The 16920-nt window shown below is 44.4% G+C and overlaps 1 protein-coding gene across 1 annotated transcript in view; it reads right to left on the bottom strand.

Moving 5' to 3' along the window:
* The window catches only part of CERK (ceramide kinase), a 147846-nt gene that overhangs the window by 21750 nt on the left and 109176 nt on the right, over positions 1–16920 (bottom strand). Inside the window, exons 8-9 of the mRNA XM_040412243.1 lie at positions 7170–7244; positions 5590–5742 (exon numbers count right to left, since the gene is read on the bottom strand). Of these exons, the coding sequence (XP_040268177.1) occupies positions 5590–5742; positions 7170–7244 (228 nt within the window). The remainder of the gene's footprint in view (positions 1–5589; positions 5743–7169; positions 7245–16920) is intronic.

Below are 16920 nucleotides of genomic sequence, written 5' to 3'. Positions count from 1 at the left end.
CGCAGCTAGGTTTTAAAGGAGGACAATAAGAATTTTTTTTTTTTTCATTAGACCTCAGGTCAGACCAGCAATCAGACCCCCAATGTTAATCTGACCTCAGATCACAGCTCCAATCAGATTCCCAACGTTAATAAGACCCCAATAAGACCTCAGATCAGACCCACAATCAGACCTCAGCTCACACCCAAAAGTAACTGACCCCCAATCAGACCTCGGATATGAGCCCCAATATAAATAAGACCCCATTCAGACCTCAGATCAGCCCCCCAGTCTCAAATCAGCCCCCCATGCCTCATTTGATCACCCTCAATGCCTCATTTGATCAGTCCCCAGCCTCATATCAGCCCCCATGCCTCTGTTGACTAGCCCCAGTCTCCTATTATCCCCCAAGACTCTTTTGATCAGCCCCAGGCCGCTTTAGATCAGCCCACATGCGTCTTTTGACTAGCCCCAGTCTCATATTAGCCCCCAAGACTCTTTTGATCAGCCCCTTGCAGCTTCTGATGAGCCCACATGCGTCTTTTGATCAGCCCCCATTGCCTCAGATGTGCCCCATGCCTCAGATGACATAAAATACAAATAAAAAAAATCACTTACCTCTCCTGCTCCAGGCGCCGCCGCTCCTCACCGCCATCAATTTTCTTCCTTCTCCTCCGTAGGCTGTGCTGTGAACCGGCACGCACAGCCACAGCACACCAGACAGATAAGGACCAGGAAGCGGTGAGTACAGAGCCTTCACCGCTTCCTGGTCCTCCGGTACTAATGAGCGCTTCATGAGGGCTTCATGAGGGAAAAAACTATCTTATGGGGCGAAAAACACGGTATTTGTTATAATTTGGATGATTATGGCTTACAGCTTATGAAAACCCCAAAATCACAATCTCAGGTACCCTTTGCTCAGGGGGTATGGATTAATTAGCTGACTAGAGTGTGACACTTTGAGCCTAGAATATTGAACCTATTCACTATATTCTAATTTTAAGTTCCATTAATGCAACTCCTTTTAAGTTGCATTACTGAAATAAATAAACTTTTGCATGATATTCTAATTCTTCGAGTTTTACCTGTAGATACAACGAGCGTGTTCAGCCACATGCATGACTTGCCCAGAGAAACTGGCCTTTTATAGTTATACTCCAACCAAGTGTTTGTCTGGCTTTTGACACAGCCTGTCCCTGCTGTCTTATCATGACTGCATGTTGTGACTTTGTACTTTGTTTTTTTTTCTGTCCTTTAGATATTTATTGATCTGATGTTGCACTTTGTGAAGGAATGTAATGACGAATTTCCTGTATTCATAGAAGTAATGCTAAAACAATGCATATTAGCTTACTTACCCACATTAGCGAAACTGATTGGGTAGGGCAGGTAACCCTTATCTCATTCTTATAAAATTACTTCTATGTGTACAGTCTATGAATTCATGAAACCATCAGTAAATTCCTACACAACATCAAACCATAGACTATTCCACAGAACTATATAGGCCCAACTAAATTGGATGAACGTATATTTTCCATAATTCATTATGTTATCTTCTGGTCATCTGCTGCCCTGACTAAGTTGTACAGTATATCACCCATCAAGCATACCTCATCTACTACAGACTTCACAGGGAGGTGGTTATCCTCAGCGTGACCCATCTCAGATGTCATCAGGAGGATACTTTGACCACTTAATTTGGATTTTTGCACCTTATTACTCAATTCTGGGGAGATGTCCCCTCCCGTCTATGTTTTGGGTTCATTTTCACTTCAACTCTAAATTCTAAATTTTTTTGTTTACTGGAAGATTCACAACGGATACATCAACAAATGATATTTTTTCAGGAAACCTCATTTTTTTGCCAGAAAAGCTACACTCTTTGTAGGATGGCAGCTACTATGCCAAAGCTCTCACAATGGAAACCTCTAGTTCCTTCTGGACATATGCTGCATGAAAACCTCACATTTACCCTAGATTCTGAGGGTAGCTGATAGGAATGGCTGCAATGTGTTTCGCTGAAATGGTCTACACTACTGACTTATTATGAACATTATATCTAAACTGAATAAAGAAAATTATCTGGAGTTCTACTCCGTACTTGGTTCAGATCACATAGGTTATAAACTGCTCATAGACATGATATTTTATTTCATATTTATTGGGGGCAACTTAACTTTCTCCTACAGCTCGTATTTAGGGAAAATCATTATCCTTGCAGGGAAGAAGGGGAAAACAGCTGTCAGCCAAACATCCATTCAGCTGATGGATATTCATACCTATGGTCATCCTTTCAGCGGTTATTCCACAAACCGCATTTATCACCTAAACATGATAGGGGATAAATGTATACTCACTGGAGGTGCAACCGGACTACCAGCAAATCGGACAATGGCGGTTTCTGAGATCCCTGTCTGAATGAAACAATAGCACATTAGTGCACTGCTTCATGGTGCAGACAGGGCTCCGTCAGTTCCATATAAGTGATTAGAGAACTAGACCAACAAGTATACTACTGCTTCATTCAAATGGGGGACTCAGGGGCACCTGTTCTCAGGATCACTAGGGGTTCCAGCAGTCAAACACTTATCATCTATGCTATGGGATATTACCAGTAAAACACTGTTGTGTAGTAATCAACTACATGAATACCCAGCCTAGAAAGAGCCTTCAAAAGGACTAAGCACACTGTCTGGCATGCACTATCCAGTCTTGTTCTGTCATGTATTTTAACTGGATGGAAAGTTTCAACAAGTTTGCCTGTTACTGGATTTAGTAGTTTTCTCCATCTTGGATGGACTTCTAGCACAGTTACAGTATACTGTTTTTGTTTAAAGGGTTTCTATCACTTCGTTTCACATAATTAGCTGTCAGACACTAGCGATCCGCTAGTGTCTGCTCTGCCCAACCATCCTAATATAATTGCTTTTGGGGCAGCCATTTTGCTAAAAAAAGAACTTTTATTAATATGCTAATGAGCCTCTAGGTGCTATGGGGGCATCATTAGCACCTAGAGGCTCGGTCTACCTTCACAAACTGCCGCCGCCCAGCGCGTCCCTCCAGCCCGCCCATCTCCTCCTGAATGCGATCCTCCCTGTGAGCGCCTGTATTCGGCGCATGCGCAGTGAATGTCTGACCGATTCCCTGCTCAGACATCTCCACTGCGCCTGCGCGATGACATCATAGTGCTCCGAGGAACAGGCGCAGTGGAGATGTCTGAGCAGGGAAGCGGTCAGACATTCACTGCGCATGCGCCGAATACAGGCGCTCACAGGGAGGATCGCATTCAGGAGGAGATGGGCGGACTGGAGGGACGCGCTGGGCGGCGGCGGCAGTTTCTGAAGGTAGACGGAGCCTCTAGGTGCTAATGACGCCCCCATAGCACCTAGAGGCTCATTAGCATATTAATAAAAGTTCTTTTTTTTAGCAAAACGGCTGCCCCAAAAGCAATTATATTAGGATGGTTGGGCAGAGCAGACACTAGCGGATCGCTAGTGTCTGACAGCTAATTATGTGAAACGAAGTGATAGAAACCCTTTAATGAAAAAGTGTCTTCACCCACAATCCATGCTATACGAGAAGAGCTGTTCCTGTTTGTAAAGTGGCCATTTCAGAAAGAGAAGAACAGAAAGAGTATAAATTCTTCCCTTCCTATAAAGCTGGGTTTCCAAATTCAGGCTCTTGATGGAGTTTTTGAAGCCAAAGCCAGAAACGGATAATAAAAGGAGGACACGTATAAAGGAAACATTGGGTCCACTCCTGGCATTGGCTCCAAAATTCTATCAAAAAGCCTGAACATAAAAACCTAGCCAAAGATATGTCTCCAGCACAGACACCGATCACAGACTCCAATATGCGGCTTTTTCAAGTAGCATTTGTCTTACAACAAACCATTTACAGAAATGAAGCCATCTTTATGGGAACAGTGGGACCACATTGCGCTAGAATGATTTTACAGCAGATTTAAAAGCAGAGGAAAGTATACAATAACCAAATGGAAAATTAAACTGCCCGTGGATCTCCACTGGCAGCTTCTTCATTTACCACAATTAATATTGTACTCACTTTGATCAAATCACATCTTGCACAGCGGTCATATGCATTATCTGTCCCTGCCATCAGAACCATGTGCAGGTTTCTGAGAATTCGGCATGTGCTTCACATACACACCTCAACCATCTTATATATCCAATACGTACGTGTGAAACAATATCAAATGTAGGATGATTTAGAAGAGGAGCAATTGTGATAATTTCAATACACAAAACCGGGATCAGTCAATCATTGTAATTTGCTTTGAGCCTAATTTTGATATAAGCGTAAAGGTAATTTTACTGAAGTAAATTGCTAAGATTTATGGTATTTGGCACCACAGAGTTATGAAAAAGGCCAAAAACAACAATAAATACAATTTCCATAATTCTATTTAAGGATGTGGGAGCATCGGCGAGATTTAGTACAGTGAGATGATAGATCACACTTGCTCGGCAAAAGAACTCTTAAACCCACAAATTACATTTAAATTTTTAATTGCATATCACAGCTTTAGATGACTTTTGTGCAAATTTATTTTTAATTTTCCTACTGGGACATCACATTCTAAACATTACTCTTTAGAAAGATTTGATAAATGGCAACTGGGTACAGATCTGAATTACTTCCCATGATGAATGATTAAACTTTTATCAGTAGATATGACAAAATCTTTACACAGCTGAAAAGATGTAAGAAAAAAAAAAAAGCTAATGTCTATTGCTTGTGCTCAGTCTCTGCTAATGCTCAGGCTGGATAAAACATTCATAAGCCAAGGCTGGCCATACAATTTAGACAGCTGCCATTCAGAAGACAGCTACTCCCCCTGACCATATGCATACTTCGAAAAGGGCAAACTGTTGCACACACCTCTGGCAGTGGCCAGTGGATCAGGAACGTTGAAATCTCCCCCTAGAAAATCTGTTGTTGGGGGAGGGTACCATACACATTAAATCAGGACTGGCCAACCTGCGGCCCTCCAGCTGTTGTAAAACTGCAACTCCTACCAAGCCCAGGAGGATAGCTGTAGGAAGACTGGGCATGCTGGGAGTTGTAGTTTTGCAACAGCTGGAGAGCCACAGGTTGGCCATCCCTGCATTAAATGATCTTCAGTCCTGCTGAAATTGGTCGGTTTAAAAAAAAAAAAATAATAATAATACACATTAGGTTAATGTTTAGGTACTTTGTTATTTTTTTCTCTCTTTGCGTGGTATTGAATGGTAACGAGTATCGCAATACTTTTTCTTGGATCGAAAGTTAACCTGCGGTGTGGATTTGACATCTGCGGTGTGGATTTGACATCTGCGACGTGTCAATTTATGCTGCAGATCTCCCCCACAGATTTACCTCTTGGCAACAAGGCGGGTGAAATCCACAGCCATTTCCGTGGCAAAAAATTGCAGTAAAAACATGCTACTTTTTGCCACTGTTTCTGATGCAACTTTTTTTTAACCATTTGTAAATATACTGTAGTCTAAAGCTATCAACTCTTCAGAATTTGCAAATTATTCTAGAGAAAAATGCTAAAGCAGCAGTAAGTTCATCATGTAAAACACATGCACTGTGTTCTCTTACCTGAAAAGTCGTATCTAGCCGGACCCAGCCAGCGATTCTTTTCACTGCCTTTTAACACATCACCATAGAAACCGTAGCCCAAGAGTGACACTGAGTATTTAAGAAACATTTTTTTGTGGTGAACAGAGCTTACATCTAGCGGCTGACAATCCCCTGCGGAAAAAAGAAAACAAAAAATTATGTTCTGACAGAAACGAAGGTCCTTAACTTTAACCACCTAACTGTTCTGCCCGAGCCCAGAATTGGGCTCAGGCAGAAGTGGAGGGGGAGGGCTGCTTTAGCTGCTTTCCCTGGAATAGATGCATGGGACTGGTCTTGTTTTCATACAAGAACAAAATGACAGCATTAGTCCAAGATAGTCAGGAGATATCACTGTTAGAAATCGAGTCGGGAATAATTAGGAATAACCCTTTCAGCTACATTCACTGCTTCCCAATTTCTAACAGTGATATCTTCCCATGTACTTAAGATATTGCTGTCATTCTGGTATTGTTTGAAAGCATGAAATACCAGCTTTTAAACAATAGCTGGTTCCAAACCAGGGAAATTAGCAGCTAAAGCAGCCGTCCCCTCTACCCGTCAGTCTGGAGGAGAATGAGAGAGCAGCTGCAGAGCTGACAGCCTGCAGAAGGAAAGAAAAAATAGTAAAAATATATAGAAATGTGGCATTATCATCACTGTACTGAAGCACATAATAAAAGTATATTATTTTTACCACACAGCGAATGGTGTAAATAAATTTCACAAAATAATGTAAAAAAATTTTGAAAAAAATCTTTCCCTCTAAAAATAATAAGTTATTTAATACACTATATATACACCCCAATATGGTTCCTAAAAAACCTACAACTAATCCCGCAAAATAAATTTTTTGAAGAAACAATAAAAAATGTATGAATGCTAGAACACAAAGGGGGAAAATAATATTGGTCCTTAAGGCTAAAATGAATTATGTCACTAAGGGGTTAAAATGTAGTAATGTCCCCTTGTTGTGCACCAACAAGATTTACTGCCGACACATATGAAAAATCTGCATTTTTGGGAGGGTTTTTTCAATTTTAACGTGACCGTTAGAAGGTTAAATAAGTCTTGTCCATATGATTTTGCCTGGTATTACAGTATAGATTAGGGCACAATGCTTGCCCATTTACCAAGTTCTGACACCCCACTGAATACCACGCGGAGAGACATGAAATCTTTTAATCTGTAACGGCCCTGTCAGCCATGAAAGAAGGAAAGATTGTCCCCGATATCGGCAAGAGCAGTTCAGGTGTTATGAGAAATCTTACCATCCACAGCTAGATTTAGATTTGCAATCACATATTTCAAAAGTTATCTATTGTATGCAGCATCATCCTTTCATCTTATTAGATGTCTTCCAGAGCAATTAAACATGGCTGTAAACCAAACTTCCCAAAAATACAATTTTTAAATAGGTTCTCCCTGTCATTTTAGAAAAATCTGATTAAAGCCACAGAATGGGGAATTGCATGTCAAGACAGACAGCTTTGTTCAAGCAGTATTGTGTATAAGGGAAAATATAAAGTTGCACTGAAACATTTATAAAATGAAGTACATACCTAAAATGATGTGCAAAGCTGAAGTCACCGGATCACTGATGCCTACAGTTGAAAAGCATACACAGTCTGTAGAGCCTGAGGAAACAGTCATTTTATATTTCAATGAAAGCAAAAATCTAATATGACAAAAACAAATCAAAGCTACTAAGATTTCAAAATCAGCTGCTAGGTTTATAGAAAATAAACTGCTTGGGGTATGCTCACACGCGGAGTCTTAAGTACTTATTGCTATTCTATTGTTCTTATACTTCAAATAAATGAAACATCGCTAACATGATACACAAACATACCCTACTGGTTAAACAACCCGAGGTAAAAGTAAACCCTTCATGTTCTCTATTACCTCTCTTATAGGTGTCAGTAATGCTATTGGAAACACTAGTTGATCTTTTCAACCCATGTTAGAAAAAAATTAACAAAAAAAAAAAAGCATGCACAGGAACCAAATCGTACAATAAACGATACTTTATAAGCAATTCATTAATAAAATTACAATAGCAGGCAAACACAGAAAAATAGAGTGATAGAGTGAACTGGAAGGTATAATATACACTGCTCAAAAAAATAAAGGGAACACTTAAATAACACAATGTAACTCCAAGTCAATCACACTTCTGTGAAATCAAACTGTCCACTTAGGAAGCAACAAGTGACAATCAATTTCACATGCTGTTGTGCAAATGGGATAGACAACAGGTGAAAATTATAGGCAATTAGCAAGACACCCCCAATAAAGGAGTGGTTCTGCAGGTGGTGACCACAGACCAATTCTCAGTTCCTATGCTTCCTGGCTGATGTTTTGGTCACTTTTGAATGCTGCTGGTGCTTTCACTCTAGTGGTAGCATGAGACGAAGTCTACAGCCCACACAAGTGGCTCAGGTAGTGCAGCTTATCCAGGATGGCACATCAATGCGAGCTGTGGCAAGAAGGTTTGCTGTGTCTGTCAGCGTAGTGTCCAGAGCATGGAGGCGCTACCAGGAGAGAGGCCAGTACATCAGGAGACGTTGAGGAGTCCGTAGGAGGGCAACAACCCAGCAGCAGGACCACTACCTCCGCCTTTGTGCAAGGAGGAACAGGAGGAGCACTGCCAGAGCCCTGCAAAATGACCTCCAGCAGGCCACAAATGTGCATGTGTCTGCTCAAACGGTCAGAAACAGACTCCATGAGGGTGATATGAGGGCCCGACGTCCACAGGTGGGGGTTGTGCTTACAGCCCAACACCGTGCAGGATGTTTGGCATTTGCCAGAGAACACCAAGATTGGCAAATTCGCCACTGGCGCCCTGTGCTCTTCACAGATGAAAGCAGGTTCACACTGAGCACATGTGACAGACGTGACAGAGTCTTGAGACGCCGTGGAGAACGTTCTGCTGCCTGCAACATCCTCCAGCATGACCGGTTTGGCATTGGGTCAGTAATGGTGTGGGGTGGCATTTCTTTGGAGGGCCGCACAGCCCTCCATGTGCTCGCCAGAGGTAGCCTGACTGCCATTAGGTACCGAGATGAGATCCTCAGACCCCTTGTAAGACCATATGCTGGTGCGGTTGGCCCTGGGTTCCTCCTAATGCAAGACAATGCTAGACCTCATGTGGCTGGAGTGTGTCAGCAGTTCCTGCAAGACGAAGGCATTGATGCTATGGACTGGCCCGCCCGTTCCCCAGACCTGAATCCAATTGAGCACATCTGGGACATCATGTCTCGCTCTATCCACCAACGTCACGTTGCACCACAGACTGTCCAGGAGTTGGCAGATGCTTTAGTCCAAGTCTGGGAGGAGATCCCTCAGGAGACCGTCCGCCACCTCATCAGGAGCATGCACAGGCGTTGTAGGGAGGTCATACAGGCACGTGGAGGCCACACACACTACTGAGCCTCATTTTGACTTGTTTTAAGGACATTACATCAAAGTTGGATCAGCCTGTAGTGTGTTTTTCCACTTTAATTTTGAGTGTGACTCCAAATCCAGACCTCCATGGGTTGAAAAATTTGATTTCCATTTTTTTTTTTTGTGTGATTTTGTTGTCAGCACATTCAACTATGTAAAGAACAAAGTATTTCAGAAGAATATTTAATTAACTCAGATCTAGGATGTGTTATTTTTGTGTTCCTTTTATTTTTTTGAGCAGTGTATATATATATATATATATATATATATATATATATATATATATATATATACACACACACACAAACACACAAGTAACACTGAACACCAATCTCCTACCCTAAACACCCTGACCCAAGTGAGCTGGTGAGTAATTGTATTCACTCTCCTTGGGCTCATGCACAACGTCCGGTTCATAATAGTAGTCCTTTACTTGTTCGTAATGCAGACAAGAATAGGACATGTTCTATATTTTTGCTGGTACCACGGAAAGGACAAACGGATGCGGCCCCACTGAAGTGAATGGGTCCGCATCCGACCCACAAAAAATGTGTATCGGATGTGGACAAAAAATACGCTTCTGTGCATGAGTCCTTTCTTTGTATGCCTACTATGGTTATTTTATTATATGCACTTTAACATATTGTTAATGAACTGCTAGTAAAGTATTGGTTACTGTTCAATTTGGTCCCTGTCCTGTGCATGTTTTTTTTTTTTTGGCACTTTAATCTTTACATACACAGGCATTATGAATTCTAGGCTTCATTTACATCTGTGTTCTGAGATCGGGCAGGCTGTTCAAGCACAGATCAGCTTCCCGGGTCCTCTACTTCACCACCAGATTATCATTGACTACAATAGTGATCCAGCCGATTTCCGGCACTAATGCCGGGTTTTGGCCGGACAATGGCCACATGCAATGGTTTCTTTGGTCTGGCCGACAGGTGGCACTTGCGCCGTAACGGAGATGTGAATGCAGCCATAGTTGGCGCCCCTCTCTTGTTTATGTGATTGGTGATCCATGTTAGGAGTTAATGGTGTCATTGGATGCCATGTATGCTCCCATCCACACAATTTGTGTTATAAGCAGTTGAACAGTTAAGATTACGGTAACTAGCCTAGTAAATACAGGAAGAAAAAATAAAATAAAATGAAATGACCAGAATAAAATATGCCCATGGAAAATCAAAATGAAAACTTGATTGTGCAGTAGGTTATAAGATTAGGTTTTACCTCCCTGAAACAGACAGGATAGGCGAGTTTCATTTATTTCTTCTATTCTGTGGAGAAGAGCTGGAACCCTGCCCAGCTCCAGCTACTGTCCTGTATGTTAAATCCAGTTTTACTAAGCTTGTAGTAAAAGCCGCAATGGATCAAACCGCTGTGCGGCAGCAGCACTATTTCTATCACTGCCCACATAAAAAGTTTAAATGTAATTCCAAGGGCATATGATTCTCAAGAAAGGATTAGTCTTTGCAGCTCTTAGGGAAAAAAATGGTGCTTCAATAGAACTATACGCTCAAGTCAACACATCAGATAAATCTCAGTCTTTGACATATTACTAATAAAACCTCTGCCTTACAGAGCAGTAGGATTTCAGAGGTATTTATTATATTTTGAGTTTGTTGCAATAAGTCAAGACCTCAGGAAAGAAATTGCACTGAGTATAAAAGTAAAAGGGGGTGGGGAAGCTGACTAATAAGGGATAGCTGTGTAACCAGTCCAAAGAACATTCAGAAAGCAAGGCAATGCACAAGAGAGTACACTTCATCATTACAAGGATGAGTACGGTGCTGCTAAAGTCCCTCATTTATTACCAAGCCTTGGGCAGTTGGGCTACATTTAAACACGTATTGTGAGGATACTACAAGAATACAGCATGGCAGCCTAAAACAAATAGAAAAAGCCAACACGAAAAAAGACTGAAGGAATCTAAGAACATGTTATTCTTGGTTAAAGTAACAATTTCTTATTTGGGGGGCAAATAATGCTAACTGTCCAGCAATATTCTAGCAGTGTTCAGCATAGCTCATTATGGGCACCGGTCCAAGGCATGATCTCCTATAGACAGGTCAGTCTCTCCTGTGTGGCTTTCTGTGAAGTCTTGTGGAGTCAGAATTACATCACTATCAGCTCTCAGACCCCTCCCCACCAAGTTCTGTAGCCGTTGTTCCTCTGAATGCCCCCATGAATGTTGCTGTAGATCTTAATCATGTCCTAAGGAACTAGGGGGTCATTTATCAAACTAGTGTGAAGTAGAACTGGCTTAGATGCCCATAGAAACCAATCAGATTTCACCTTTCATTTTCCACTGGAGCGGTCAAAAATGAAAAGGTGGAATTTGATTGGTTGCTATGGGCAACTAAGCCAATTCTACTTTACACCATAGGTGATCCCATACAATGATTAGATGAATCGTTACTAAACTGCCCTGAATCACATTGTCTGTACGAGTTGTAGGTGCTGTGTGCAGAAACTCCAGTGTACTCTACGAGATGTAGCTTCACACACAGCTGACAGGGTGAAACCTATCACAAGCAGGAGGCAGGGAAGACCTACTGGAGCTGCATCACACAGAATACACATATTTTGTAGTCCAAGTTAGGGGACATCTGTTGTATATCACTGACCCATCACTTGCTGCCATTTGGGCTGATGTACATGACCAGTGGATGTTTTGCGCTCTGTAAATTGTGGATCTGCAAAACACTGATATCGGCCGCGTGCATTCCACATTTTGCGTAACTGAGCGGCCGGCCCTTAATAGAACAGTCCTATCCTTGTCTGTAATGTGGACAATTATAGGAAATGTGCTATTTTTATATGGAACGGCCATGAGGAAATGGAATGCACACAAAGTAAATTTCCTTTTTTTTAAATTTTTTTATTTGTAACCCCATTAAAGCGAATGGTTCCGCATACGGCCACAATAAAAAAAAAACTAACTGTCACTGAAGAAAAATATATATGTATGCATAAGCCCTTAGGGTATGTGTGCACGTGGAAGAAACTGTGGATTTTCCAAAAGTATATTACATAAACCGTGTAATATATAGTAAATCTCATCCTCACACTGTGGGAAAACAAAATCCACGTGCAAATACAGTGTGGATTTTAACAGACAACGTGGTCTTATGTTGCCAATTTCACCAGTTACAATGTATATTTTGTTCCACAGCAACAGATTTTTTCCATACAATTTACATCCAGCATGGGCGTGTCCTTTCATAGGACTCACAGCAAGTGCAGTGTGATGAGACTGTACCTCCTCTTTCTCAGGCAAGTGAGTTAGAACAGAAAATATATACTTGTGTTAGTGGAACCATATTAGAGGGTAAGAAAGTGAGCACGCGGCCTCTAGATTAGTGATGTCACGTTCTTCATTTATGTGGCCTAGGCACAGCTCGGTCCCGTTCAAGTGAAAGGGGCCCAACTACAATACCAAGCACAGCCGCTATCTAATGGACAGCACTGTTCTTGGTAAGCTGTGAGAACTGCCGATGCGCTGCACGAGACACGTGCAGCGTCTTCCGCCGGCGCAAATATTAGATAGATTAACGCCTCTCAGACCCCAAAGCCTAGCTCCTGATGAAGTGTCCAAACAAAAGGGCACAGGAACGCGTTGAGCGGGCTGAGAGAGTTGAATAAAGGTAGCCATATGGTGGTGGTCAATTGGTATACTGCGCTCCATTTTACTACTAATAGTGAGTCCTGCTGAACAGAGGTCTTCTATAAAACGCTGGTATCCCCATATAGCGATCCCTAATTGGGCGTTTAGTGGGACACTGGTGTGTGGAGTGTCAGTACGGACCTGGTGGTCCAAACATATATGATCAGCCAGGAGAATGACCCCAATCTAAAGTGGGCCAGGTCATGCACTACAAACTGCACGGCTGACTGTATATGCATCTGCAGTAGAGTATGACAATAATGGAAAAATCTACATATATTCTTGTCGATACTCTGTCTGTGAATTAGTGGGTATAACACTCATTCCCCACACTGTACCAAAAAGTGATGAAATAGATGGGGGCACATACTGTGTATACCTTTGTACCTTCCCCCTAAGTTGCGTGGGAATAAGAGTGTTATTTAGCGGACAAGATTTTTTATATCCCGCTATATATATATTCCCACAATTTGCCTGTCTCCGTATGAGAAGAGAGAGATTCGCCCATTTCTAATTGATATTTATTAATACGTTTTATTTTTTGTTTTACTTTAACCGTTCTTCAGGCAGTGAGACTACCTAAGCTATGAGGAGGCCACAGCGCTCACCGGAGTGGCGCGGTCCCCTCAAACAGCTGATATGCGGGGGGTCCTAGGTGTCCAACGATATGCTATCAATGTCTGAGATGAGCCGACCCCTTTAGGGTATTTTCACACTTGCGGCAGGACGGATCCGACAGGCTGTTCACCATGTCGGATCCGTCCTGCGGCTGTTTCGACGTGCCCCCGGGCCGCCGCTCCGTCCCCATTGACTATAATGGGGATGGGGGCGGAGCTCCGGCGCAGGACGGCGGTGCACGGCTTAAGGCCGCCGGACTAAAATTACTGCATGTCAGGTTTTTTAGTCCGGCGGCTTTCTCCGTGCACCGCCGTGCTGCGCCGGAGCTCCGCCCCCATCCCCATTATAGTCAATGGGGACGGAGCGGGGGCACGGCGAACAGCCACAGGACGGATCCGACATGCTAAACAGCATGTCGGATCCGTCCTGCCGCAAGTGTGAAACTAGCCTTAAGTGAATACATTTTTTTGCTCATAATGCTATGTTAATCTGCTTAGCTCCTATTGCTCTATAACAGCGGTCCCTAACCGCCGGGCCGCGGCCCAGGACCGGGCCGTGGAAGATTGTTAGCCGGGCCGCGGCGATCAGGGCAGTCTTTAACTCTGTACTAATGAAGCGCTGCCATTATGGAAGCGCTTCATTAGTACAGAAGGACCAGGGAGCGGTGAAGGATCTGTACTCACCACTTCCTGGTCCTCGGCTCGGCTATCGGCTGTGCATGTCTGCGCACAGCGTGAGGTCTCTCTGTGACCTCACGCTGTGCGCCGCTATACACAGCCAGCCGACAGCAGAATGAAGAGGATCGCGATGGTGACCAGGAGAGGTAAGTGTTTTTTTTATTTTATTTTATTTGCACTGATGGCTGACCTGGGGGACATGGGGCTGACATGGGGGGCTTATGGGCTGGCTGACATGGGGGGCTTATGGGCTGGCTGACATGGGGGGCTTATGGGCTGGCTGACATGGGGGGCTTATGGGGGCTTATGGCTGACATGAAGGGCTAATGGGGGCTTATGGCTGACATGAAGGGCTAATGGGGGGCTTATGGCTGACATGAAGGGCTAATGGGGGCTTATGGCTGACATGAAGGGCTAATGGGGGCTTATGGCTGACATGAAGGGCTAATGGGGGCTTATGGCTGACATGAAGGGCTAATGGGGGCTTATGGCTGACATGAAGGGCTAATGGGGGCTTATGGCTGACATGAAGGGCTAATGGGGGCTTATGGCTGACATGAAGGGCTAATGGGGGGCTTATGGCTGACATGAAGGGCTAATGGGGGCTTATGGCTGACATGAGGGGCTAATGGGGGGCTTATGGCTGACATGAAGGGCTAATGGGGGCTTATGGCTGACATGAAGGGCTCATGGGGGGGCTTATGGCTGACATGAAGGGCTAATGGGGGGGCTTATGGCTGACATGAGGAGCTAATAGGGGCTTATGACTGACATGAGGAGCTAATAGGGGCTTATGACTGACATGAGGGGCTAATAGGGGCTTATGACTGACATGAGGAGCTAATAGGGGCTTATGACTGACATGAGGAGCTAATAGGGGCTTATGACTGACATGAGGGGCTAATGGGGGCTTATGGCTGACATGAGGATCTAATGGCTGACATGAAGGGCTAATGGGGGGCTTATGGCTGACATGAAGGGCTAATGGGGGGCTTATGGCTGACATGAAGGGCTAATGGGGGGCTTATGGCTGACATGAGGGGCTAATGGGGGCTTATGGCTGACATGAGGGGCTAATGGGGGGCTTATGGCTGACATGAAGGGCTCATGGGGGGGCTTATGGCTGACATGAAGGGCTCATGGGGGCTTATGACTGACATGAGGAGCTAATAGGGGCTTATGACTGACATGAGGGGCTAATGGGGGCTTATGGCTGACATGAGGGGCTAATGGGGGGCTTATGGCTGACATGAAGGGCTAATGGGGGCTTATGGCTGACATGAGGGGCTAATGGGGGGCTTATGGCTGACATGAAGGGCTAATGGGGGGCTTATGGCTGACATGAAGGGCTAATGGGGGGCTTATGGCTGACATGAAGGGCTAATGGGGGCTTATGGCTGACATGAAGGGCTCATGGGGGGGCTTATGGCTGACATGAAGGGCTCATGGGGGGGCTTATGGCTGACATGAAGGGCTAATGGGGGGGCTTATGGCTGACATGAGGAGCTAATAGGGGCTTATGACTGACATGAGGAGCTAATAGGGGCTTATGACTGACATGAGGAGCTAATAGGGGCTTATGACTGACATGAGGAGCTAATAGGGGCTTATGACTGACATGAGGGGCTAATAGGGGCTTATGACTGACATGAGGAGCTAATAGGGGCTTATGACTGACATGAGGAGCTAATAGGGGCTTATGACTGACATGAGGGGCTAATGGGGGCTTATGGCTGACATGAGGATCTAATGGCTGACATGAAGGGCTAATGGGGGGCTTATGGCTGACATGAAGGGCTAATGGGGGGCTTATGGCTGACATGAAGGGCTAATGGGGGGCTTATGGCTGACATGAGGGGCTAATGGGGGCTTATGGCTGACATGAGGGGCTAATGGGGGGCTTATGGCTGACATGAAGGGCTCATGGGGGGGCTTATGGCTGACATGAAGGGCTAATGGGGGCTTATGACTGACATGAGGAGCTAATAGGGACTTATGACTGACATGAGGGGCTAATGGGGGCTTATGGGTGACATGAGGGGCTAATGGGGGGCTTATGGCTGACATGAAGGGCTAATGGGGGCTTATGGCTGACATGAGGGGCTAATGGGGGGCTTATGGCTGACATGAGGGGCTAATGGGGGGCTTATGGCTGACATGAAGGGCTAATGGGGGGCTTATGGCTGACATGAAGGGCTAATGGGGGGCTTATGGCTGACATGAAGGGCTAATGGGGGCTTATGGCTGACATGAGGGGCTAATGGGGGGCTTATGGCTGACATGAGGGGCTAATGGGGGGCTTATGGCTGACATGAGGGGCTAATGGCTGACATGAGGGGCTTATGGCTGACATGAGGGGCTTATGGCTGACATGAGGGGCTTATGGCTGACATTGGGGGGGTGTATGGCTGACATTGGGGGCTGATAGATGGCTAAAGGTTTGGTGGTTGATCTGAGCCATTGGGGGTCTAATCTGAGGTCTGATTAACATTGGGGGTCTGATTGCTGGTCTGACCTGAGGTGTAATGAAAAATATTTTTTTCTTATTGTTCTCCTCTAAAACCTAGGTGCATCTTATAGGGCGAAAAATACGGTACAGTGCAGCAGAGACCAGTGCAGCAGAGACCATAGTCAGTTTATATAGTCATTATATAGTGTTATATATTTTAATATGCACCTTTGTGTTTTGTTATGCGCGTGAATCAGTCGACCCCGCCCACCCCCTAAGCCCCGCCACAGAACTCCATCCCCCCTCCCCCCCCCCAACCGGTCCCTGGGAAAATTGTCTTGCATGAAACCGGTCCTTGGTGCAAAAAAGGTTGGGGACCACTGCTCTATAACATACTGCCTGCAGATTGTACTGCATTTTCATGACGACAGGCTGCCTTTAAAACGGTATTC

This window comes from Bufo bufo, chromosome 1 (genome assembly GCF_905171765.1).
Source record: "Bufo bufo chromosome 1, aBufBuf1.1, whole genome shotgun sequence".
NCBI lineage: Eukaryota > Metazoa > Chordata > Amphibia > Anura > Bufonidae > Bufo > Bufo bufo.
This window is presented reverse-complemented; position numbering and strand designations above follow the sequence as displayed.